Source organism: Lytechinus pictus, chromosome 5, assembly GCF_037042905.1.
Source record: "Lytechinus pictus isolate F3 Inbred chromosome 5, Lp3.0, whole genome shotgun sequence".
In the NCBI taxonomy this organism is placed as follows: domain Eukaryota; kingdom Metazoa; phylum Echinodermata; class Echinoidea; order Temnopleuroida; family Toxopneustidae; genus Lytechinus; species Lytechinus pictus.
In genome coordinates this window covers 16,489,315-16,516,353 of record NC_087249.1, presented here as the reverse complement: position 1 = coordinate 16,516,353, position 27,039 = coordinate 16,489,315, and the positions used below count along the sequence as shown (strand labels likewise).

General features: G+C 36.1%; 1 protein-coding gene across 2 annotated transcripts in view; it reads left to right on the top strand.

The window, feature by feature from the left end:
• The window catches only part of LOC129261728 (NBAS subunit of NRZ tethering complex-like), a 67,602-nt gene that overhangs the window by 18,280 nt on the left and 22,283 nt on the right, over nt 1–27,039 (top strand). For both annotated transcript variants that reach the window (XR_010293664.1, XM_064099902.1), the window contains exons 11-39: nt 645–773; nt 2,883–2,943; nt 3,705–3,754; nt 5,813–5,956; nt 6,286–6,450; nt 6,824–6,879; nt 7,974–8,043; nt 8,634–8,759; nt 9,149–9,300; nt 9,679–9,849; nt 10,561–10,639; nt 11,194–11,298; nt 11,960–12,096; nt 12,894–13,049; nt 16,026–16,104; nt 17,102–17,152; nt 17,471–17,605; nt 18,260–18,385; nt 19,128–19,175; nt 19,570–19,703; nt 20,249–20,434; nt 21,042–21,144; nt 21,582–21,805; nt 22,420–22,532; nt 23,641–23,720; nt 24,200–24,295; nt 25,106–25,227; nt 25,751–25,838; nt 26,489–26,620. Coding sequence is in view for 1 of the 2 variants with exons in the window: in XM_064099902.1 (XP_063955972.1) it covers nt 645–773; nt 2,883–2,943; nt 3,705–3,754; nt 5,813–5,956; nt 6,286–6,450; nt 6,824–6,879; nt 7,974–8,043; nt 8,634–8,759; nt 9,149–9,300; nt 9,679–9,849; nt 10,561–10,639; nt 11,194–11,298; nt 11,960–12,096; nt 12,894–13,049; nt 16,026–16,104; nt 17,102–17,152; nt 17,471–17,605; nt 18,260–18,385; nt 19,128–19,175; nt 19,570–19,703; nt 20,249–20,434; nt 21,042–21,144; nt 21,582–21,805; nt 22,420–22,532; nt 23,641–23,720; nt 24,200–24,295; nt 25,106–25,227; nt 25,751–25,838; nt 26,489–26,620 (3,318 nt within the window). In the remaining variant the exon portion in view is untranslated. The remainder of the gene's footprint in view (nt 1–644; nt 774–2,882; nt 2,944–3,704; nt 3,755–5,812; nt 5,957–6,285; nt 6,451–6,823; nt 6,880–7,973; nt 8,044–8,633; nt 8,760–9,148; nt 9,301–9,678; nt 9,850–10,560; nt 10,640–11,193; nt 11,299–11,959; nt 12,097–12,893; nt 13,050–16,025; nt 16,105–17,101; nt 17,153–17,470; nt 17,606–18,259; nt 18,386–19,127; nt 19,176–19,569; nt 19,704–20,248; nt 20,435–21,041; nt 21,145–21,581; nt 21,806–22,419; nt 22,533–23,640; nt 23,721–24,199; nt 24,296–25,105; nt 25,228–25,750; nt 25,839–26,488; nt 26,621–27,039) is intronic.

Below are 27,039 nucleotides of genomic sequence, written 5' to 3'. Positions count from 1 at the left end.
GCAATTAGACTAAGTGACAATAGAATATATTAGACAAAATGGCAACTAGACCAAATGACAATTAGATCAAGTGACGATTAGCCCAACTGGGCATTAGACCATTTGGCTATTAGACCAAGTGGTCATTAGACCAATTGGCTATTAGACACTCCTGGTCATTAGACCAATTTGCTATTAGACCAAGTGGTCATTAGACCAAAAGAGAATTGGACTCAGTGGGTTTAGTCTGAATGTTGTTAGCCCATCTGATGATAAGACCAAGTGATAATAGACCATCCGTCAGTAAACCTTCCAGGCTGGTCGTAAAGTTATGTAAAATGACAATTGATGTGGGTTGCTACAACGAGCCCTATTTGTTTTTTCTCAAGAAAGTATGTTAGTTTGTATAATATTGACTTTGTGACATGATTATTTTTTTTTAACATTATTCTTCATTGATAGTGATATTTTGAATTAAGATCAGCCTATATGAAGTTTAGCTAAAATAAATATTAGAAAACCTCAATCCTCTTCATACATGTATATATCAGTTTGTAGAATTGTGTGTAATTTTGCAAACAGCTGTAGGAAATGCCAAAGACCATAGTATTTCATTGAGGAAATTTACGTTCAATTACCGTTCTTGTTCCCATCTCTCATAACAGGATGGTATCTATAGGATGTGCCTGTCCCCTAAAGGCAGCTGTCTTGTGACGGCACACCAGTCTGGTCTGTTGTGTCTGTGGGATGTTCCATCTCTCAGAAGAAAGCGAGCTTGGCCTCTCGAAGACCAGGTAGAGAGTATCTCCAAACATATTTTCAACATTAATAATAATAGCAATAATAATTCAGGAATTATTATGCATTTAGAATTCTAAAAATATGAAGAACCCATTCTCCACATATGACATGAAGCAGTATTAAGCAAAATCTTTAGCATTTTTCCCCCTCTTTCAATTTACCCCTTTTTAATAGCTTTAAAGAAAAAAATCTTTATCAATTATTGTTGTTTGATCTACAAAACCTTTATTTTATTGCTTCATTGAATTGATATGTTTTCAGTTGGGTCTTGTAAAGTTCAGAATTAATTTGAGCATGAAGTTTTAGTTAATTGTGCATAAAATGATTGTTTTGTGCTTTATTGTTTCAAGACTAATAGACAGACTGAAATCAGGATTAAAAGGAAAATTGCTGTGATGTTGTATTTGCTTCCAGTTCTAGAATAAATTATTCTTTTATTTCATACAAATTCAGAGCATACAGTCAGTCCGCAAGCCCTGAAAAAGTAGCTTCTTTTATCCAAGTGATATTCATGACAAGAGGGTTTTTGCATAGTTAATGAGCTTGGTGCGAACCAAAACACCTCTTTTTATTCGGCCATTGCTGCTCTAAATATTGACAAAATTTCATGTTTTTGGTATCTTTGTAAAGAAGAAGAATCATTCTCTTAGGTCATGTGTTTGGATTTTTAAAAGAATGTTGTAATATAGGAAAAACTTTTGATCTAAAACATGAAACAAAATATTTTTTTTCATGCAACAAAAGTTGTTGTTTTCACACTTAATTTCTGTTTGGGCACAAATGATTTTTAAATCATGATAAAGCTGAAGATCTAAGCTTTAATATGATATAATTTTTATAAGAAGATGTATTTTAGATGGGTCAGCAGCCAGCTTTTCATAGACCAAGTACATTTTGCAGCTCAAAAACAAGAATACTGCGCTCTGATTGGTCATAGACCACACACCCACGCAAATTCCAATGTTCCCCACACTGGGCCTCTGCAAGGTCACACTCACCATGTGGTAATCTCTATAAATTACCCGCGCCTGTTTGTTTTGAAAACAGTATTCAGCCAATCAGAACTCTGGATTTTATGTTACTCAGAAATTTCAGAAATCTCGTCTTGCATCTTGATGGAAATAACTGGCTGCTGACCCATCTAAAAGATGCCACATATCAAGAGTGACATTGTAAGAAAGTATAGACTTTGAGCTTTCTGATGATATAAATAATGAAACTTGGTGCCTAAAACACAAAATGTTGCACAATTTGCAAGTGAAAACAGAGGAAGAAAATTCTGTTTGATGCATCTTTTCAGGTAAAAAATTCACTTATTTATCAAAATATTTCATTCAAAAGAAATGACCAATATAAAAGGGTAACATTTACTCTTGCCCATGGTACAAAAATAATCAATATTACTCAAGGAGAAAGTGGTTAAATTCTTTGAGAAAGAAAGTCTCACAATTCACGAGATTTTGCAGGGACATGAATTCAGCCACGAGAGGACTTGGATAAATCTTGCTCATTTGCTCATTAACACAGGGGCTTGCGGACTGACTGCATAGCAATAAAAATTATCATTTTAGTGACAAAAGTTCTAGCAAGTTGCATCACAGCAGGAAATGATAGATTTATATAAATTTTAGCTGAGATCCTTGAATTACTTTACCATCAAAGACTTTTCAACCCCATGTAATCTGTTCAAAATATTATATATTTTTATTTGCATTCTGCCAACCTAAATTTTACACTAAATGTAGTCTTGAAAGTAGAACCTTTATAGTTCATGGACACTTTAACCATAGTTCTCAAACCACTTTTAAGCAGACTGAATGGAAAACTCAAAATAGATAGGGATAGGGATTCATAAAGCTTTGTGTATCTGGGCCCTCTTTATACATTATAATTTGAGAGCAACGAGCCTTACAACCTTTTATATGAACTTGAAAACAATAGACCAATAATGTCAAGTAGGTCCCCCATAGGGTTCAGTTGTACATAATTTCTGGCATTGCCCCACTATGAGTCAGTGCTTGTGCTAGAAGTGTTGATGAGGGTCTGCACCTGTAGACTACTAGGATGATCTCATCGTTATGATTCTTGAATCTAATTTTCAGCCTGGTTTTAACGAGACTAATCCCAACATCCTGGTACCAATGAGGAAGAAAGCTAACGATGGTGAGTGACATCTACTTATCATAGTACGAGTTCCCTTTCAAAAGGACCTAAATCCAATATTATAGCTTTAAAAAATGCACTTGTCAGCCAGATTTTGTACCACAACTACCTATGGAAAAATGATATATTGTAGCTTTTCTTAAAAATTGAGCTAAGTCCCATTTAATCAGTTTAAGGAACAAGTAATTTGTTTGTCAGATTTTGTATGTTCATCATTTTAAAGATAACTGCGTGTTTATTAAGAAATTTGGTTAAGCATGTTCCATTCCAAAGGGGCTAAGTCATGTTTTATAATTCAGGGAATATCATTTTTGTTTGCTAAAATTCAGGATTGTAAAGGAAATAGGAGGGTGGTTGATTCTGCCAGAATAATTATTACATTGAAAAGAAGTAAATTCTTTCCTTTCTAAAAATAAATCAACTTGAGAAAGTTGTAGCCGACAGAATACAGGTGGATATTGTTAGGAAAGTTAATAAAGAACAACTGCCTTCTTTCCTAAAGAGACTATTCCCTGATGATATAACATGAATGATATCACAACATTGTATGGATATGATCACTGCTTTGTAGAAATTTTACAAGAAGTGTTTTACATATCATTTGAAAGTTTGGTTGGAGATACTAAAAGGCATAAATATTTGTTATGATTGATGCTGTTTAATGACAGGTTTCTGTTCGATGAAGACGCAAAGGTGTCTGAAAAAAAAAATCTCCAATCCTAATGTTTGATATTGTTGTATTTCTTTTAATCTGTTTTCAGGGGCATCATTCTCAAATCTCTTGATTGACATTAATTTCTGGTCTGAAGAGGTGAGGCATAGCTATTTATGCAGTGTTCTTGCAGGGAACTGGGGCAGGGGGAAAAAGGGGGGGATTTTACAAACCTAGTTGAATGATTGTTGATTGGAACATGAATAATGTTGGAAAATTGCCTTTCCATAAATATAATATGAATATAAAAATATTGTAAATTGATATAGTGCAGTAAACTTATATTCTACATCATATCCTACATGAATCAAGTCCTGTTTAGTGATTGCTTCCAATAGCATCATGTGCTAATATACCATAGCATAACATTTGAAATGCATGTTTGTTCAAAATATTTTGATATGGGCACTGTTGCATAAAATTTTCTATTATGGTAACTTTGCCATCTAATGGAAACTACCATGGTAACGCTGATATACCCCAATCAAAATCAAGGATTCCAGACAAGTTACCATTGGATGGCAAAGTTGCCATAATAGAAAATTTTATGCAACAGGGCCCATATCAAAATATTTTGAACAAACATGCATTTCAAATGTTATGCTATGGTATATTAGCACACATGATGCTATTGGAAGCAATCACTAAACAGGACTTCATTCATGTAGGAAAAATTATGACATTGATGGATTTCCATAAATTTGAGGTTGATTGGATCAATCACAACTCTTGTAAGAAGGTACCTAGGTGTTTCTTATGAAAATACATGTAAAGTGGAATTATTCATTCTTGGCCTGTCCAACCTTGCATGAATAATTCCCACTGTACTTTCTCATAGCATGATATATTTGTATACCATGCTTTACACTGCATTGTAGTAATATCCCTGCTGGAGTTGAGCTGTTATTGTTATAGAGTACCAAAGTAATGAGGTCACAAAAGTCTCTTTTGCATTTCTGCATTTTTGATACCATATTTTGGTAGAGCATGATGAAAACCCCCCCACTACCAGAATTTGGTGGGAATTAGTCCATGGGGGCCTTATAGGGACAGTGATTTTCCATTTCTAAAAATTGCCTTTTCCGTTTCAGAAAATCTCAAATTCCGTTTCAGCATGTCTAAAAACGGAAATTCTGTTTCCCCATAGACTTTGTGTACATGAAAAAGTGACAATTCCGTTTACATTGAAAACCAATACGCAATGAGTAGCGCGATGTCAAAATGCTAGCGCTGGTCAAAATTTGCATCTACCAATGTACTAACATCGCTTTAAAATCCATTTTAATTGAAGAGATTCGAGCTAAAAAACTATTTAGAGAAACACAATCAACATTAATACATCCTCACCTTTCATATTATTAGCATTATTTTATGGTCATATGGGATTTTATCGCTGATTTGGGGACTTTTCGGACATCGTTTTGAGCAGTCGACGACTTCCGCCTATCCGCCATTTTGGATTTGTTGAATCACCGTGATCATTGTATTATGACCGAAGGCAGAGGGCAGCAACACACGGCCGAATTCTGCCTTATATGCGGACGTCATTGTAAACTAGTTTGGATACGATCGAGTGATGGAGGGGCTCGAGTGCAGTGTAGTTACGATGTGTTGATTGTCATGATTGTTGTTGCAAAGTGAGATCGTGTTTTTTTTCAGTTGATATTCGTATTTTGTTGAGGATTTGGGATAAATTTCTGTTGATATTTTGTGCATTTTGAGAAAAAACAAGTTTTCTGTGATTTTCCGTTTGAAAAGCCACTTTCCGTTTCAAAAGGCCGATTCCGTGAATTCCGTCCGTTTTCCGCGATCGCAGATAATCACTGTCCCTAGCCTTAGAAATTGTATAACCTCGTGAATACAGAATTGAAGGCAATATATTATTGGCCTGGTTCTAAATGTTAGGAACCTGGTCAATAATACTTTGAATTCAATGGGGCTATTATCTATTCATGAGGTCATATCTTGGGGCCTCAAGGACCAATTCCCACCCCAAATTTGGGTTGTTGGGGGTTTTCATCATGCTCTACCAAAATATGGTATCAAAAACACTGACATGCAAAAAGGGAAAATTGATGATGTCACACGTCGGTACTCTATTATCTTCATGTTCTGAAGCAATATTACAGTTTCATTTTTCATGATTTTCTTTTTCAGGCTATAATCTTGGCCAGATGTTCAGGAGCGGTAGCTGTATGCTCTGTTGCCAATTTGAGTAATCTTCTTGGGACATCATGTGAATGGTTGGCACCTGCCCCGAGGGTGACACTTGCCTCTGAAAAAGGGTTCATGGCATTAGATGTAAGCAAGTTCTCTGCTTTAGCTGCGACAAGTTGTTGTATCAAGGAGTTTTAATAGCTAGAGTCCGGCAATTTTATTTTTTGATTTCGTGGACTACTTCTCACAAACTACTACCTAAATCTTTAACATTGGATAAGCTTTGACATTACAGTAAACAGGGATTTCCCAGGGTTCTTTTTATTTTCTGAGCCTTTGGGGCATAGGTCCCTCACACTGTATGTGTCATCTATTCAGGAGGAGAAACCCCTAAGTAAAAAAGAAAATGTTTCAAAAGCTCCTCCAAACAGACGGATTTCAGCTGTTTAGTGTACCATTCTCTTTGTCTCTAGTGTGAGAGTAGATCAGTTCCTATGAAGAGGCCGAGGAGTCCTACCGATGGGGAGAGAGATGGTGATACCAGTTCTATGATAGAAGGAACTGACGATGAAGAGGATGATGACGACGATGACGAAGATGCACCGCTCCTTACAAAGACTGCCAAGTACATGAAAGAGGTATGGATATGTGTACAATCTTGAAATGCATTTGCACATTGTGTGAGAGGTGGATCGAGGAAAGGGGGAATTATGAAAAGAAGTATGCTGGAAAGAATAAAAAGAGGGAGGGCTGTGGGTGGCAGTAGTAAACCTCAATATGCCTTTATACATTTGTGTTAAAATTCAATTTTCACTGAATTTCTGTCTTATTTCCAGAGATGCCAGTCAGCTTTTGCCTGATTTCAGGCACTGATAACTTCCCATTTTAGGCTTTTCCAGGCTTTATATTGTACATATAAATATATAGTGCTTTGATATATTTTGACTCTTGTTCAGGGACTTCAGGCCCAGTGATTAAAACTAACAGGCTTTCATGTGTTTCTGTTTGTAGGTGATGTACTATGTGACGGAGAGTGAAAGATTCCAACCTCCACGGAAAAAACCAAGGTAACCACTTTGAATTTTCTTCCCATATCAGTTTTTTTTATACTTGTTCCAAATGAATAATTAGTTTCCTTGAACAATATTCACAAACTTTCAGTATGTCACAGAAATTTTTCAGTGACAAATTGTATCTGTGGTCATTTAGTCTTTAAGAAGGAGAAGTCAGGTTTTCCTTTACAAGGTGGCTCACTGGCTACGGTAACATTCATTCAAATTAACTTATTCTCATTGTTGGCCCTGATTAATATTCTAAATTTCATTTTACTTCATAGAATAGGTGACAATGTATAGCTACTACCCTGTTTGTGTAATGTTTGTAGACAATGTGACTGTTGCAATCAGTAGCAAAGATCAGTACTATTCTGTAATTGATAGATCAAATTGGGGGATGTCAAGTAAATTTATACTTTCTTTTGGAGAAGCGATCAGGCTATCAGTTGCAATTGTGAAATTAGTAGCAGCTATTATGATTGACTTCGTGATCTGGGGCCCGTAACACAAAGCTTATCAATTATCATAGAAGAATATCTTTAGGATTGATTTCACTGTCCATAATATACAATCTATTGTTAAAATCAAGCACACTATCAATTTCTAACCTTTGTATTACAGAACCCAAGTATTGACTTGCAATTTATTACAATTTTCGTGCAATTCTCCCTCTGCCTTATTGAGATTATGAAATTTGTATGTTTCAGTCTCTTGACTGTTTTTACGATGTCTTTACTACAAATAAACCAAATTAGATTGAATTGAATTGGATTATTGGGTACTGCAAGATGCCTATTGCTGTTGGTTGCAAATGCCAATCACTAGCTTGTAATTAACCCTTTCCACGCGTACTTCGCACCAATGCACACTCGGTGCCGTGCGAACTTCGCATTTCACACTCAACAAACAATGCATTGTTTCCCTCCCTGAAAATAATTCAGTACAGATGGGTTCATGGTCCAGTGCACAAAGAGTTAATAGATAAATTTTAGTGACATTCAATCAATACATAACTGATTTGAAAGTAATATGATTGCTTTGGTACATAAGTCATATTATGAACTTGCAGTTGAATATCTTAATGAATTAAATGTTTCATACCTTAGAGTGACTCATAGAACATACTGCCTCCTGAGTATCCAGAAAACCACACCAGATGAATTGTTCCTCAGAAAGGTAAATTTTGGACCTATATTCTTAATCTCTTTTATAACCAAACTCCAGAATAGTAATAATTTTCAGACAAAGTTGTTAAGGTCATGAAAGCATCATGATATTAGCAGTGTCAGTTGTGATCTAATTTATGCCAGGTGAACATGAAATGATAACAAGACTAGCTGAAAGCTGAGTTTACTAACAATCACCAGCACCAATATGTATACATGGGCACGTGCATTGATTATACCTTGATAGTTTCTAAAATGCCATGCTCATTTTGGTGTTGAACGGCTACTCATTAAATGACTAATTTTGAGAAAAAAAGCTAGGCATTTCTTTTTTTCTTTTTTTCAAATTCAAGATCTAAATCAGTTTGTCCAATATAGATAATATTCCATATGTTTTCTTTAGATTAAAAACAAAGAATACGGCTTTGCCTTATTCTCAGCTATTTGGTCTATATTTTAGACTTTAACTTAGTCTGTCTATTTATGTATTTAGACTTAAGTCTATTTTTTCTTTTTGAACAAATCAAATTGCTGTGCAGTTTTATTTAAAATGTGAGATGTGCAGTTTACCATAGATTTCATTCCATTTCTCTGCTCTAGATCCAAAATGAGGAATACGGCGAGGCGTTAGCCCTGTCCCAGCGGTTTGGTCTAGATTCAGACCTAGTCTACCAGACACAGTGGAGGAAAAGCAGAGTTTCACTGGCCTCAATTCAAGACTACTTGGTAAGTCAAAATTCTAGGCATTGTTGTAGGTACCTGTAATCTAGATCTATCCAGAATGAATCCGTGCAATCAGTTTTTATGATTGTATATTGTGTTCCATTCAATGAATCATGAAAACTTGCTCTGTAATCAATTACTGTGCTTCGTGTTGCCAACCTTTGTTATTTTCTTTTCATCAGTGTACAAATTGGTAACAATAATACATGTAATATTTTCATTTATTTGATGCAAGATAAAAAAAGCAATGTAGATCAAATGCCTTGCTCAAGGCTGTGCTTGAAATCGAACCCTGGTCTTCAATGGTGTAGTCAGGCGCCTCAGATCACTCAGTCACAAATCCCTGGTATTTACAAAAACAAAAAAACAAATTTTGTTTTTGATTATTCTAGAGTAAGATCACCAAACGTTCTTGGGTTCTTCATGAGTGTCTGGATCGCATCCCGGATGACATCGATGCTGCCAGGGAGCTCCTCCTATACGGCCTCAGAGGAACGGACCTTCAAGCCCTCATCTCTATTGGCAACCAGGAAGACAAAGGGAGGTTAGTATGGAAGCGTCGTGGTCTGGTGGTTCTGACACTTGTCTTTGAAACAGAAGGTCATGGGTTTGAATCCCAACCACAACATCAATTTCTGTCAATATTATATGATTATCTTGGAATTATTGTATGATTATTTTGAATTTATTGTATAATTATCTTGGAGTTTCTTTTTTATTTTCAAAATAAAGAACCCTGTGGTTCATAGGACACTTAATCTCAAGAATATGATTAATAATTTCAAATAAAAATTGTGGAATATCAAACAAAATCTTTATTATTGTATTATTATTTTTTTATTTCAAGCCAAAATTTGGAGGGTTTTGCCTCATTTATACTATCCCTGTTCGATTCATGTCCTCGTGGTCTCTCTTTGACTAGGTTCATTTTGTGCTCTGATGATGATATTGAGTTGGAAAGGCCCTTTGATCACTATCGTCATGGCGATGATGATGATGATGATGACGAAGATGAAGAAACTGAGGAAGAGCTCTTTGAGAGGAAAAAGAAAGAGAAGAGAGATAAGCTCCTGGCCCAGGTTGATTTTTCAAAGTAAGTGGATAAAGCCAGCATTAAAACTTTCTAAGTAATTCAGTTACGGTTAAGTGCCCGTATTAATTGTTCAGAGCTGTAGTGCTGCTGTAAATACAGCCATAGGCCAATTTTGTAAAGTATGTAAGTGTGGCCACCTTTATGTACGACTTTCCTGATATGACTTATCTCTGTTTCATAGTTCATAAAGAGATTGGATATACTACAGGGGTGTGAGAGTTTTTTTTTTCCAGCTTAATTTCAGCTTATTTTTGGCCTTCCCCTGTACAAAAAGTATGGGAGCTCTTTCTTTTTCAACACTCTTCAGCTTTTTTCAGATCTTTTTATTTGTGACCTATCACACCCCTGATACTAGTATATTGTTAGTTTTGTGGAACCACCCTGAAGAAGACCATAATATACATGTAGCCATTGTAGACCATATGTGTAATGATGTCCACTACAGTCAAGACGGTCACTCAGTCATCACTGGCTGACTCTAACCATGCTCTACCATAATGTGAGAGCTTCTTTTATGGCCTTTCTCAAAATAATGCAAAATTTAAAATTGCCTAAACTTTGTTATGATGCTCATAATCTGGAAGAATTCTTACTACTTTTTTGTTTGATTGTACTCTTGATTGTTTGGATATATTTATTGATGTGCATGTTATTCATTCGTCTCCACAGTTGCTGAAAGTTTGCAAACATTTAATATTTTTTTCTTACTAGGCTGACTCTTGAACAAAGAGAACTGTGTCGCTGCAGAACGAGACTGCTTGGATACTTGGACAGACTGAAAACTTATGAGGTAAAATAACTTCAAATCCAGATTTTTCCACTGAAATATAGGAGTGTTCACGAATGAATCATAAACTCTAGAGGATTGGTGGAAAAGTTCTTTGTAATATGCTTTCCATGGGGAGAGATATTCTTTTTTTATGCTTTCCTTTTATTTTTAGGCAAAAAATAAGACATACAATGAAAAATAACGACAGGAAAGTGGATACAACTACATTAATTCATATTGAAATGTAACCATTTCAGAATTGAGCTTTTCATATGAAGGGTAATTATGTAAAGAACAATCTAGCAACTAAACCTGTTGACTGAGCCCGCATACAGTACATGCAGCTTGGAGTCTATGGAAAACGTGTGTTAAAGCGAAATCATTCTGTCTCGAACAACTTAAAATTAAAAAAATTCATTTAGAAATTAGTTGCGCATTGTGAATTCAAGAACTCATAAATATACTCTTGTTGCTTGAGCATGATGCAAAAGAACGGCTTTACCAGTACTCCAAAATTGATTCGTCAGATGCATGTATACATTGAAATATTGATTTGATTCTCCTATTCTTAAAAGGAGATTCTCGGAGGAGGGGAATCGGCATTGAGAGCGTACAACGAGAAGGACTTTGAGAAATTCAGATCTGAGAACATTGTAGAGGCAGCAGTCAGAATGGCAAGGGTAAGTTTAATTTTGATCACTTTTGATACATGTAGTGATGAATGAAGTCAATGAAGAAGAGGAATATTGAATTTACAGGAGGCAAGGTTTCATTTGGGCTATTCCATACATGTACATCCAACACATATACATTTTGTATGTGGGAACTTCCTGAAATTATTCGTCTATGTTTTCTTGTTCATATGAAAATTTGTAAAGCCCTTTCAAATCACTTTGGCTTAAGCAGATCACGAAGTTAAGTCAAAGGAAAAAATGGGGTTTTTACTTGTTCAAAAAGGTTGATTATTTTATGGCACTACTCACCAGTCCCTTGATTTTAATGATGTTTTTCCAATTCTGATTTTAAAAAAAATTGTTGAATTTAGGTGAAATAAATGATCAGTTTAAATTTTAAAGTTTGATTTTATTGAATTTGTACACAAAGATAAATGAATATCACAAAAAAATTGCTACTTTTGAATTAATTGTGTTATGCAAATGAGGCTGCCAGGGGCATTCATCCTGTTGATTATTAATATCATTCATATTTATCTGATACTGATTGGGAAGGCTCTGGAATCATATTCAGCTATCACTATCTTATTTCTTGGCTAATGATTTTCAAAAACTTTCCTGTGACCGAACCCTCTTTTCAATTATTCATATTGTTTATATTTTGCAGGATTCTGATTGGAAGGCTCTAGAGATCATGTTCACCTACCACGGCAAGGATGTCTTGCCTCATTGGTTGATGATTCTCAATAACTTCCCGGAGACCACGCCCCCTACTGAATACAAGACGCTGCTCCCAGAAGCCAGGTAGGTGGATAAACTTGTTCTTTTCGTGCCTCCACCTACTGTAGATGTTTTTTTTGCTTTCTGTCTGTCTGTCATTGAAGTATCTTGTTTTCATGATTGAAGAACTGTTTGGGGGGGGGGGGGGAAATCAACTACAAACTTGATACGGTATATGTATTCATATTGGAGGAACAATTATCAATTAAATTTGGAAGTCATGATGTAAAAGGTCACAGGTCACAGAGGTCATTATATACCATACCTTTATATTATCTCATTCTTTCAATAACTTTTAGGATTCAACTTCAAACTTATTCATGTATGCTTAAATGATTGACAATCTATTATTAATCTGTTGTAGACTGAGCCCGCATAAATGCGGACTAGAGTCTATGGAAAACATGTGTTATAGCAAAATTATTCAGTCTCCAACAGCTTAAGATTTTGTCAAAGGTCACATAAGTCATTATTTGAAAAAAATATAGAAGTAAGGTACAATGTATGTAATAGATTCTTGATCCAACAATAGTGGAGGCATGAATTTTGTAGCTGTGCAGTTTAAACTCTGATACCATGACATTTGCTGTAGCAACATTCTGCTCCACTCTAGATTCAAAGCATTAATCGAATGACTTACTTCAATCCTGGATTTAACTCTAACCCCAACCAAGAACCATATTGCAAATCTGATCCTACATCTTTAAGATGAAATTAAGCCCGGAGCTATTGTCTCAGGAGCAAATGATGTGTCATCTGAAAGCCATCTAGTCTTATTAAAACCCATGATCTAAATGTGTATTTACTTATTACCCATTCAGTTATGAGTCGGAGCCAGAGGTCTACTCTTGGGACCAGGACCAACACAGGGACCAGGACTGGTGTGAGGGTCCAGACTGTCAGAGGGTCATCAACCCAACCCAGCTAGACTATGGGGCGTTCCTCTATGAGGATAGTCCAGAGCTGAGCAAATTCAGGTGTAAAGAATGTTACGATCCCATTGAAAATTTTGAAAGTTTTGAGCATGGTGTATTCAGTTTAATTTATGAATTATGACATTAAAATATGATATTTTTGCGGGGATTTTGCCCAAAAAATTATTGTTCCATCACTAATGACTGTTATAAAATGGTGATATGGATGAAAATTAAGTGTAAAGCTTAAATATTTCAAGTGGTCAGTCATTATAACAGCTAACAGCTTTTAATTTGCTAATGTCTGGTGCGAAAGACTTTTCTTGACTGTCATGGTTTTTGTCTCGCCTGCATAGCAGAGCGAGACTATAGGCGCCGCTTTTCCGACGGCGACGGCGGCGGCGTCAACATCAAATCTTAACCTAAGGTTAAGTTTTTGAAATTACATCATAACTTAGAAAGTATATGGACCTAGTTCATGAAACTTGGACATAAGGTTAATCAAGTATTAGTGAACATCCTGCCTGAGTTTCAGGTCACGTGACCAAGGTCAAAGGTCATTTAGGGTCAATGAACTTTGGCCAAGTTGGGGGTATTTGTTGAATTACCATCATAACTTTGAAAATTTATGGATCTAGTTCATGAAACTTGGGCATTGAGTTAATCAAGTACCACTGAATATCATGTGCGAGTTTCAGGTCACATGACCATGGTCAATGGTCATTTAAGGTCAATGAACTTTGGCCGTGTTGGGGATATTTGTTAAATTACCATCCTAACTCTTAAAGTTTATGGATCTAGTTCATAAAACTTGGACATAAGAGTAATCAAGTATCACTGAGCATCCTGTACGAGTTTCAGGTCACATGACCATGGTCAAAGGTCATTAAAGGTCAATGAACTTTGGCCGTGTTAGGGGTATTTGTTGAATTACCATCCTAACTCTGAAAGTTTATGGATCTAGTTCATACAACTTGGGATATAAGAGTAATCAAGTATCACTGAACATCCCCTGTGAGTTTCAGGTCACAAAATCAAGGTCAAAGGTCAGTTAAGGTCAATAAACTTAGGCCATGTTGGGGTAATTGTTGAATTGCCATCATAACTTTGAAAGTTTATGGATAGAGTGAATGAAATGTGGACATGGGTGTAGTTGACAAGTCTTAAGTCACCGTTCAAATGTCATTTATGGTCAATGAACGTGGTATTATGTCATTATATGAATGGTGTTTTTGTGAATGATTATTTAATAGTAGTTTTCAAAGTTAGCACTGCTGCTATATTAAATCGCGTAATGCAGGCGAGACTGCCAGAGGCGTTCCACTTGTTCATTGAAGGTATTGCCCTCATCATGGCTATTATGATTGATTACATTGCTAATATTGCTATTTTTATTTTATTTTAAATTTTAGATGTGAGGCAATGTCCAAAAAGTTGTTGACTGATTGGGTGGGTGAAAGTTTATGGATCTAGTTCATACAACTTGGGATATAAGAGTAATCAAGTATCACTGAACATCCCCTGTGAGTTTCAGGTCACAAAATCAAGGTCAAAGGTCAGTTAAGGTCAATAAACTTAGGCCATGTTGGGGTAATTGTTGAATTGCCATCATAACTTTGAAAGTTTATGGATAGAGTGAATGAAATGTGGACATGGGTGTAGTTGACAAGTCTTAAGTCACCGTTCAAATGTCATTTATGGTCAATGAACGTGGTATTATGTCATTATATGAATGGTGTTTTTGTGAATGATTATTTAATAGTAGTTTTCAAAGTTAGCACTGCTGCTATATAATAATAATAATAATAATAATAACATTTGTAGGGCGCTTTATACTGGTGTTTCAAAGCGCACAGGTTGGCAGATTATAATAGTATACAGCATAAAAAAAAAAAAGTTAAGTTATGAGAAAAGGTGAGCTTTAAGTGACGATTTGAAAATTTCTACGGAGGGAGCATTTTGGATATGAATTGGGAGTTTATTCCAGAGGGTGGGAGCAATTACAGAAAATGCACGATCACCATATCGGGTCTTAGTGCGAGGGCCATGAATTAAATTATTGGAATATGATGAACGTAAGGATCTGACAGAAGAGGAAGAACGAAGGGAAATAAGGTCTTGGAGATATTTGGGTGACATATTATGGGTAATTTTGTATACAATGAGTAGAATTTTGAACGTTATGCGAGAGTGAACCGGAAGCCAATGAAGTGATCGGAGAATAGGGGTGATGTGTTCGTGTTTCTTGCTCAAGGTTACCATTCTCGCTGCAGTGTTGAGGATTCGCTGGAGGGGAGAGATGGAAGAAATTGGGAGGCCGGCAAAGAGGGAGTTGCAATAGTCTAGATGGGATGAGACGAAGGCATGAATGAGTTTTTCAGTAGAGGCTTGGTCGAGTAGTCGCCTGACCTTACCAATCCTAAATAAACCCCATGATGCTGATTTGCAGATGTTCCTGATATGTGGCTGGAGGGTAAGGTGCTTGTCTAAAGTGACACCAAGGTCTTTGACAGAGTCAGACATCTTAAGTATGCCCTCTCCCATATTGAAGTCTGGCAGAGGCTCCGTAGCTCTAAATTGCGAAGAAAGATGTACCAGTTCTGATTTGGCTTCGTTGAGACGGAGTCTGTTCTTCGCTGACCAGACCTTGATGACCTTGAGGCAGTCACTCAGTAGATTAACAGCATATGTCTTCTGGTCCGTCGGATGCCATGGATACGTAGATTTGCGTGTCATCTGCATACATGGCATAACTCACACCCCGATGGCTAGTGATAATTTTTGCAAGAGGACCAGTGTACAGAAGAAATAGGAGAGGGCCCACAACAGAACCTTGGGGGACTCCGCAGCTCAAAGCGAAAGGTGCTGAGAAAGTTCCATTGATAATCACCATTGACAATTACGCGATATTAAATCGCGTAATGCAGGCGAGACTGCCAGAGGCGTTCCACTTGTTCATTGAAGGTATTGCCCTCATCATGGCTATTATGATTGATTACATTGCTAATATTGCTATTTTTATTTTATTTTAAATTTTAGATGTGAGGCAATGTCCAAAAAGTTGTTGACTGATTGGGTGATTCACAGAGCAATGGTCATTGAAGATGAATCCCGACAGGTATGGTGAATAAAACAAGTTTACTTTGTGGTGGATAACAAGAGAAGTAAAGAGGGGTAGGGGAAGGGGGATGGGGAAGAGAGAAAAAGGGAAAGGGAAGGTGGGGATACACAGAGCAATTGACGGTATTGTTAACACAAACAAATATACTTTTTGGTGGACAAAGAGATGTAAAGAGGGGTAGGGGAGGGGGAGAGAAAGAGTAGATGGTGATACTCAGAACAATGTTCATTGAAGATGAATCCAGACAGACATAGTGAATAGAAACAATTTACTTTTTGGTGGACAAAGAGATGAAAAGAGGGGTAGGGGAGGGGGAGAGAAAGAGTAGATGGTGATACTCAAAACAATGTTCATTGAAGATGAATCCAGACAGGCATAGTGAATAGAAATAATTTTACTTTTTGATGGAAAAGGAGAAGAAAAGAGGGGGGGGGGGTTGGGGGCAGGGATATTGGGAGATTTGAATGGTGGTGGTGATACACAGAGCCATGGTCCTTGAAAATGAATCCAGACAGATGGTGAATGGAATTTTTTTTACTTTGTTAGTGAGCAAGGAGAAGTAAATAGGGGTAGGGGAAGAGCAAGGGTTAAGCATTAAGATCAAAGAAGGCAAGGCATTTTTTTTAAGACATTCTTTTGAACCACTGTCAGTAATAGAAGAATTTTGTCGAGACAGTTGAAGAGGGCTCTCAAGGAAATTGCTTTATTATAGAAAAATTGTCTCAACAGATATGATGCTGGAAAAAATGTTGATAGAAATCCATTCTGTCAAGAAGAATTAGCAAATTATATGGAAATGCAGTACTAAAAACAAAATGGATGAAACTATATGTAAAGTCAAAGTCTTAGTTCAGTCAGTTTTAGGTTTAACCTCTCATGTGAAGTGTTCATCCCTTAGAGTAACTTCTCATGTGAACTTCTATTGGGGTTACTTCTCATGTGAAATCATCTGTTTATAAAAATGTTTATTTTGTTTTGTCGTGTTCACTTGTAGGTTGACAATGCTCTATCATTGGTCAGACTCGCCATGGAAAGAAATATACCGGTAAGATTCTTTGACACTTAATTTTTACATTCTACAATATATGGAATTGATATGCTTAAGAAATTGTCATCGCAAATGAGAACTAAATTTTCCTTATCGAAGCCCTGTTTACACAACAATGTGAATTTAATTCCAAATTGTATAGTCATTGATAGCAATCTTGCAATTGGCACTGATTTGAAGCAAATTTACTGCAATAGTACATGAAGGTTTGAAAAGTTGAAATGGTACAATTGATGAATAAGCCTGTTTATGTTTTTTTTATGGAACATTAAATAATAATTTCTTTTCAAATATTTATTCATAATTTATTCATAGGAATTGGAGAGTCTCCATCATGACCTTTTGACCTTGGAAGTGTTATCTTATGAGTGTCAGACTGACCCAGACTTGACCCTGGCTTCCTTGAAAAAACTGACCAATCATCAGATCATCAAGCTCATGGTGTCAAAGGTAATACTACATGTACAGGTTAACTAACGGTGCAACTGTTGTAACCACGTTTAATAGTTCATAGTTGATATATATAAGCTTTTATATTGTTGATAAATTCAAAATTATCATTGATCAGTATAATCAATGTTATTTTAATAATGATAATAATATTCCGCATTTATATAGTGCTTAACACATCGGAACGACGTCTCTAAGCGCTTTACAGATATATCATTACCCCGGTCATCGGATCCTTGCATGCCCGCATACAATGTATGCACCTTCTCCACTCCCTGGGGAGCATTCCAACAAGAGTTCCAAGACTCAATTGCTAGGCATACTTCATAGGCTTTTGCATCCTACCGGGTACCCATTTAACACCTGGGTGGAGAGTGGCAAATTGTGGATTGACGCCTTGCCAAAGGACGCTAGGCCATGGTGGGATTCGAACACACGACCCTCTGATTACAAGGCGAGAGTCAGAACCGCTACACCACGGCGCTTCCATTTTATCATGTTGATTTCAATATTATTGTCATTAATACCATTATCATCATTGCTTTTATTATTACCACAGTATTATCATAATTATCATCATCATTATGATTGTTACATTATCATCATTTCATAAAATGTACTATAAAAGTGATGAATTTTGTTTGTCTATGCCAGTCGCCTTGCGAGACGTATGTGAAGGATGTGAAACGGTGGGTGGTTCCATTTCTGCAGAGGTGTGAAGAAGATTCACCGGGAGCCAGAATATCCCTCACAGAGCAGTTCATGCTATCGTTGGCAAAGGTCAGAGAAAGTTTGTTTTGAATTATACTTGAACTAGTTGGAGACGGGGCCTGCATGTTATCGTTATAAACTGATGATATAGATCCTAATTAAACGATTGTCTGAAATACATGTATAACTAACACATGACCTTTCCTTTGTTTACCTCGCAGGAAATCTTGCTAATGATTAATTAAATGGCTAGTTGTATTGACGGGTCATGGCTTTAAAATGAGGATGTGTTATCAAATAACATGGATAATAATAATTTATCCGGAGGATACAAACCACTGCTATTATAACCCCAGGTTCAAGCATTCAATGAATTCCTACTGGGTGCCCATTCACCCCCCCCCCCTGGTTGAGTGTAGCACAATGTGGGTAAAATTTCTTGCTGAATGAAAACACGTCACGGCTTGGAATCAAACCCACGTCCCTCAGGTTGAAAGATGAGAGTCATAACCACTCGACCACGATGCCCCCACATCACTATCTGCATCATTATCTTAGAAAACAGATAATACACACCAATCTGTTTGAGCATTATAAAAGATAATAAAACAGACTTGTTAGTATGATTGTAATTAGGGTTAGTACTTCTTGTACTTGTTGAACAGAAACATGAGTAAATCTAAAATATAAACATACATCTACATACTAGTTGACATATCTTTGCAATTCCACCCTTCCATTATATTTCTTATAAACTTTTTATCCCTTGCCATCTTTCCTTCACATATTTTTTTTTTATTTGACATTGTAGGAGGATCTATACAAGTGCCAACTCATTTTGGAAAACAGTAAACACACAGTAAGTTTACTTATTTCTTAAATCAATTAGATTTATTTTAGAAAGGGAGGAAGAAAGGTAGAAAAAAAAGAATGATATATACATCAATGAAGGTATAGATATAGATATGTAGATAATTGATGATAGATAATGTTAAAAATGCTATGCAAAAATACTATAAAAATTGAAAGAAGCTTGAAATTATGGGATTATTCTTGATATCTATTAAAACTGTCTTGACCAGTCATCTTGCTTGGTATTGGTAACATTTTTTCATAGGGATTAGATTCATTCAGTTTTGACTGCCCTCGAGGCCATTTAACGAACTGATCTACAACTATAGATCTATGTTTGTGAGAAAAAGGACTCTATTGTAATGAAGTCATAATTATTTTGAATATTCATTCGTTCCTAGTCTCCAGAGCCAATCATAAGAAAGAAGAGTGATCTCTTGTCTTTAGCTCAGCGATGTATCTATGCTTGTGAGAAAGATAACCAGCTGGATGTCGCCAGGAAGATCCTCAAGATTTTACCAAAGCAAAGCTTAGGGTGAGCGAGAAACCATTTAACTGCATTAACTGCTGTAAATCTTTAATTTTTGGGGTCAAAATCTCTGAAATGATTTTTTGTATACAGTTTAATGATGTCTGTCTACTTCTGAATAATTGACTTACCATATTTCAGATAAAGATTCTAGTTATTTGAGATAAAATTCAAATTTTGTTTGAAACTTAATTTTCCTCTTCAATGATTTTCCCTCACTATACATGTAGCAGTCTCCTGGATGATGATGTGCAGGGGTAAAAATACTGACCTAGATGTTGCACATATACATTGAGGGATTTTACAAACTGTCATGACAAATGTTACCTAATAACATTTCTGAAATGCATACTTGCGTTTCTTTTCAAGTATTGAAATAAATCTGTAATGGTGTCAATTTGTGTATATTATAATATGATGAAATTGAGTGCATAGGGGTGCATTGAGCCTATAGGGTTGGATTTGGCAGTGATAGGTGCTATGTTATTATTATTAGCATCTATACTTTAACTTTGTATAGATAATTCAACTTTAATTTTGTTCTTTTGTAGAGTTGTTGGGGAGGACCTCTCAGCCCTCTACCATGACCTTGAGGAGCTTGAAGGTCATCTACAGGCTGTAGAGATCCTCGCCAACCATGGGGTTGCCATGACAACTCAAGTTGTTAAAGACACCCAGAGTGATGAAGATGCTGCTTCTAAACTCATGGTTAGACTCGCTAGACAGGCTGCTAGAGGGTGAGTTCTGCTTTTGTCTGATGGGTAACCGTAGTAACAATGTTTCTCAGCCAATGAAAATTGTGTAAAGTTGTCGGACAAAAATGTTGATGAAACCCTCCCCAGGTCTTAATAGCAGACAGGGATTTAGACTGAAGACACACACACAAAATTGTGGAAATATTATGTTTATTTCACTTCATTTACCTGTCTCTATACAAGGATGTAGGCCTACATGTAAATGTGATACATGTATAAAAAGTTGTTTAGTATTAATTCCCTCTTATTAGTCCCGAATTTCATGCAGTGTGCAGTGAATCCTCTCATTGGTCAGATGCAAATTGGGCAAGTGTTACTGCATAGTCATCTGTAAGTTATGTGTCAAATGCCCTGTGTGCATCGTCATTTTGGTATGAACTTAAAGGTGAAGTTCACCCTGATAAAAAGTTTCTTTGGATGGCAAAGTTACCATGATAACTTCTGCAATGGGATCCAGAAGGAAGGTTTTTTTCTTCTATAATGCAATATGCTAGCTGCTGTACAATCTTGTACCAATGACCCCACAGTTTTGTTTCCTGTGAGCACAGCATAATTTTAAAAATAAAAATCATCTCATTTCCCCATCCAGGAAACCACCAAAGAAGGAATGGGAATGGAACAAGCTTGGGAAGGATATGCAAGAACTGAGACGCATCGTCTACACGTGTTTGACTGCTACACAGTGTCAAGAGGTATGTAACAATTGAATGTGGTCTGTAAATCTGTTTGTTATGAAGGTTTGAACTTGGTCTACTACTGTTTGTTCCATTGGAGGTCAAGTCTGTACCCCCGTGGAAAAATTGATTTGAGAAAAAAGAGAAAAAACTGAAAATTTTATCAACATCTGTTATGAAATAATGAAGATTTTGTGTTTTAATGCATACAATTTCAAAATTTTAGATTCTTTCCTCCAATGAAATCAACAAGAAACAAAATGCTCCGGTTACTTATATAAATTTATTTTACTTTTGAATGGCTCTCCTTTTTGCCCTCTGATTTGCAAGCTTCATACATGTAGTAAACAGTTTTTGGTCATGTATAGTTCTGAAAAATCTGGGTCATCTGTAACATCCTTTTGATTTGCCACTCTACAACCGTTCTTTATTTTTTTCTTCAATCTCGTCTCAAGATCTTCACTGAGAGCCTTCTTGGTTCTGGATCCATCGTCAACATCCGTCTCGCCGGGGAGAAACTGACCAAGACCAGACCGGAGAGTTCTACCCTGGCCAGACCATCGGTCAAGGCATCCTCTCTGATCCCATACGAGAGATCCATAGACCTAGTCCTATCAGCTGCAAGGGAATACTTCAATTCATCAGCCAATCTACTGGATACTACCATGGAACTAGCAAGGTAAGAAAGAGATGATGATTACCAAGTTTACTGAGCTTTTTGAAATCTACTTATTATGTGAAATGCTCCCCAACATCATTGGGCGGACAGAAAGCCATCCCCAATGCATGGTGCATCCGGCAACCGATGTTTTTTAACAGAAGTTTGAAAACTTGATAATCAATTATATTTTTATGATTTCTTCCAATACTTCGTATGCTTCTCTCTATTTTCTGCTTATAACAAGATAACTTGGGCTAAAAATTCACAATACATGTATACATATGTAAGTTTTGTATGTATCTTTCTAATATCCAAACACTGGTCAAGAAAATATTAGCATTACTAAGAGAACATGCGAGACATCAACAAATTCCCAACTCTAGTTTTTTCAAAAGAAACAGTAGATGAAACAAGACTCAACAGATTGTACCCTTTTGTAAGATTTTAACGTTGGGTGAAACTTTTTGAAAAGTTTTGAAAAGTGTTACTCACATTATTGTCCCTATATGATACCAAGAGCGCATATTTAGAATTTAATGAAAACTTGAGTTATCATATCCCTATTAAATGTGTTAATCCTAGGCTATCATGTGTATACAATCAGTGATTCCTATATCCTTATTTTGATCTAGGTCTTGTCTTCAGCTGATCACAGACTGTCCTTCAAGGATCCAGGATGAGCTAGACCTGATTACATCACTGGCTCTCCTAGATGATTTCTCAACATCCATTCTTCCTCTACAAGGTATTAAGTTCTGTATTGAGGACCACAGAATGAAATCTGGGGTGTTTCACAGGAGTTGTCAGCAAAAATACTATAAAAATTGAGAGAAGCTTGAATAGTGAGATTATTCTTGATATCACAGGAGTTGTCAGCACTGACTGCATTGTCAGCTCTGAAAATTTAGGTAAAAGACGAGCTGTAGTGGTTCGGATTCTTGTCTTGTAATCAGAGGGTTGTGCTTTCGTATCTTACTATCGCTTGGCAGTCTTTGGCAAGCAGTTAATCCACACTTTGCCACTCTCCACCAAGGTTCGAAATGGGTACCCAGTAGGATGTAAATTTCCTTGTAGCTTGTCCAGCATTGAGTGTGACTCAATGGCGACTGGCTTGAATGCTCCACAGGGAGTGGAAGATGTGCATATTTTGTGTGACAGACTGGCTGATTGAATCCAATGATTTCGGAGTAATAATAAATCTGTAGGACTATGATACGTACAATGCATGTATTACACGCATTCTAAATAGCCAGATGATTATTATTATTAAAATCCTTGGTTTTAATTGGCTAACATGCACTGAGCTCTGTCTGTTACTGTGGACGCTTTTAGAGGATGACAATTTGTCAGTGCTGACAAGCTTCATGAAATGGTGCCATGCTTTTTACCTGTTGACTTCTAGTTTGGTCCTTGTTCTTTAAAATGGGTATTACACAAGATAGGAGGTAATGAATTAAATCGGAAGAGAACTAATCTAATCTGTATCGATATGCAGAAATATGTTTGAAAATAACTCTTATTCTAGCCTAACCCTAACCTATTTCTTAAAAGACATCTTGTCAGAATAATTATCATCATCAACATCTTCATCATCATTACCATGGTCATCATCATCACCATCATCATTGTAACTATCATCATCATGATCATAATCGTCATCATCATCATCATCAACAACATCATCATTAATATCCTACATTTAAAATACTTTTTGTTGAGCATGCAGAAAATTCTAACAGTATGAATGAATATTTTAATTCTTTTGTAAAAAGAATGTGAAATGTGTTTTAAAAATATGTTTTATGTGCTGTTGGGTAAATCTTGTTTTCTATCATTTTCTCCATATTATCTAGTGAGACTTTGTGAAGACAGACTAGAATTGGTTGAAAAGGTGATAACATCATCCAAATCTTCCTGCACCAATTCAGAAAAGGTAGATTCTTCTAGAAATTCCTCAATCTAATCAGTAGAAACTGAAAAAAATTGAATACATTGAATAACAAAGAAAACAAAGTTATTACTATTTTGGATGAGTGTAGTTTCATTTGTGAGCCTAGAATCAATGCAAACTTCCTACACATGCTACTAAAAAAATTACAGTGATATTATGTATGTGGCATAGAATCAGATGAGCTTATAAAGAGTTAAAATGACATTGATAGTTGCTGAACAGGTGATGCTTTTCATTTTACATGATGTCATTAACATGTACTAGAAAATGGTCATGGTCATTACTGTAATAAAGAACACTCTTTTAGGCTTTCCACTTGGTCATAGTTTAAATTTTGGTAATATTTGATGTGTCTTTCTTGAAGTTTGAATCTACAATGTTTTTATGTGCTATTCTTGTTAATAACAACTATGTTCTCTGTATAAACTCTCTTGTTCTTCTGATTTAATTTTGCATTTAAGCTCCTTCGTCTTGCCAAGCTGTTGCGTGTATGTGGTGATAATGAGAAGGAGAGACAGGGAAAAGTCCTGGTTCTTGTTAGCAGAGCAGCTTTACAGGTTATTTTATTATTATATTCTCAATCCATCTCTGTAAATCTGGATTTCAGGTATGGTTTTTAGTGTTTGTTGCTATTGGTAAGTTAGGTATAGGTTGATGTTGGAGTTGGTGTATTGGGTAGGTGTTCGTTTTGGTGTTGGTGTATGTGGTGTATTGGGTTGGAAATGGTGTAGTGTTGGTCTTGATGTTGTTGTTGGTGTGTGAGGTTGATGTTACTATGGGATAAAGGGTTGGGAATTGTGTGGTGTTGGTTTTGGCTTGGTGTTAGTGTTGGTGTTGGGTTGATGTAGGTGATGGTCATGTAGTTGGTGTTCTGTGTTGATGTTGGTATGGTGTATTGAGTTGGTAATGGTGTGAAGTTGGTGTTGGGTTGATTCAGTTGTTGATGCTATTTTGTCAGGATGGTTTCAGTGACAGTGTGTTGGATTAATGTTAATTTTAGTGTGCGGGGTTGCTGTTCATATTGGTATGTGTATTGGTTAGATGTTTAATAGTTATATTTCCACAAAATTAAAATATATACAAAGCAATATACAAGTACATTTTAAAATAGTGGTGGACCAAATGAAAGCTCATCAGGCTTGTTTGGATGGCCCAAAATAACATTCATAAGCGCACATAGTACGTAATACATAAAACATAATACATAAAACATAATAAATACATAATCATTAAAATACATCATAGTACTTGTGTGTTGGGTGGATGTTAATGTTCAGTGTTAATACTAATAATATACTACTTTTATATCCTGCTTAATACATCAAAGTGACACCTTAATTACTTCATTTTTCCCCCCATACATACAGGGTAATGACTACAAGACTGCATGGAATGTGAACAAACGTCTTGTATCTGATGGCTATGGTCCTGCATGGGAAGTGTGTAGAGATCTTGCTCTAAAGGATGACTTCGATGACCTTCAAGCTCGGTAAGAACTTGTATATTACACCAATAGTAAACAGGGTCTCTGTACTTTGACTTGGGTTACAGTACATTAGACAAAGTGAGAAAGAAATATTGTGTGCTGTAATGACTGTCCCCTTTAGAATCTGCTAAATTTTATTTTCTATTCAAGTTTAACTTTGACTTTGACCCCCCCTGGGAAAAAATAATTTAATGAATATATTTTTAAAAAAATTGAGAAATAATTGTAAAAAGAAATAAAAAGTATAGAAAATATAATTTAAAAATTCCTCAGTTCTGTCCATTTCCAATTTTCATATTTTTCAAATTCATATTTGGGCCAAAATTTAATACAATTGGCTTTAATATTGCATGGTAGGACATAATCCATACCATGAGCAGAAAACAATGACTGACAACTTTTAACTTTTTCTTCTGTTACAGCAAACAATTATATTTATTTTTATTTTTTTGCTGAAGACCTGAAGGGCAGATGATATTTTTTTAGCATTAAGACCATTAAATAGTTATGTATTCTTTTATTCTAGACGTGAGCTACTAGCCTTTGCTTCAGCTTACTGTGTACCCGAAGCTCTGGTTGCTATTCTTGAAGCCAGGAATATCCTCCTTGCTCAGGTAAATTCATTTTCAGGCCTTCTCACATATGCAAAATTTGTGGTATTTGATTTATACCATCTATACAATTGCTGATGAAAGGGTCAGAATTAGCATAAACATAAAATTGTGGGGGGTTCGTATCTCAGATAATCACTTAAAATCTGGTTATCTGATGTCCTTTAGACATATACACATTGTGCATATTTTAAGCGCAAACAGATTTATTATAACCCTGGTCATTGGATTCAATCAGTCATTCCCGCACACCAAAATATGCACAGCCTCCACTCCCTTTGGAGTATTCCAGCCAGACGTCAATGAGGCACACACAATGCTGGACAAGCTACAATGAATTTCACATCCTACAGGGTACCCATTTAGCACCTGGATGTAGAGTGGCAAGGTGTTGATTGTGTCAGAGGACACTAGGCAGTGGTGGGATTCGAACACACTACCCTCTGATTACAAAGCGAGAGTCGGTACCACTACACCATTATGATAGCTCCTCCACACTCCATGAACAGTGAGCATGTGAACATAAGTATGTGATAAAACAGATAATGAAAGTGGATTGTAACATCGCAATTTGTGAGCAAAAGGATGTCTTCTAAGCAATGATGACATGTTCGTAGGTATCTTATTTGGTTAATTCTTGTTTTTTCCTTCAGATCTTATATAGTAAATTGCCTGTGGAAATGGAAGACGGCCAGAAAGGAAGGGATAACGAGGAAGAAGTTGCTATGGAAACACATGACAACCTAACAGAAGAAACAACAGAGATGGAAGATGAAGGGATAGAGGTAGGTCAATTTTGTTGATATGAACAGGATGTTTGACAATTGGTTTTTTTTAAACTTCAAAGACAATATATCTTGTCAGTGGACTACTAATTGCTTGCCTTTCATGGACTACCGCATATTGGTTTCAAACTACCGAAAAGCTGTGACACTTTAATTTAATTCTTCTGTACTTGAGTGATATGTTTGAAGTGCAAATAAATGATAATGATCATCAACATTATGGTCCTTATCATCATGATCATGATAGTTATGATGATGATGATGATAATACACATCTACATTTGCTAATCATTGTCATGTGCTTCATGCTTTTTTATTAGAAATGTATCGAAGTGCTAATGCAGTAAAACAAATGTGAAATTATCCAATGTAAGATAACCAAGTAAGTTGACAATTTCTTTAATCCTCACAATGTACTA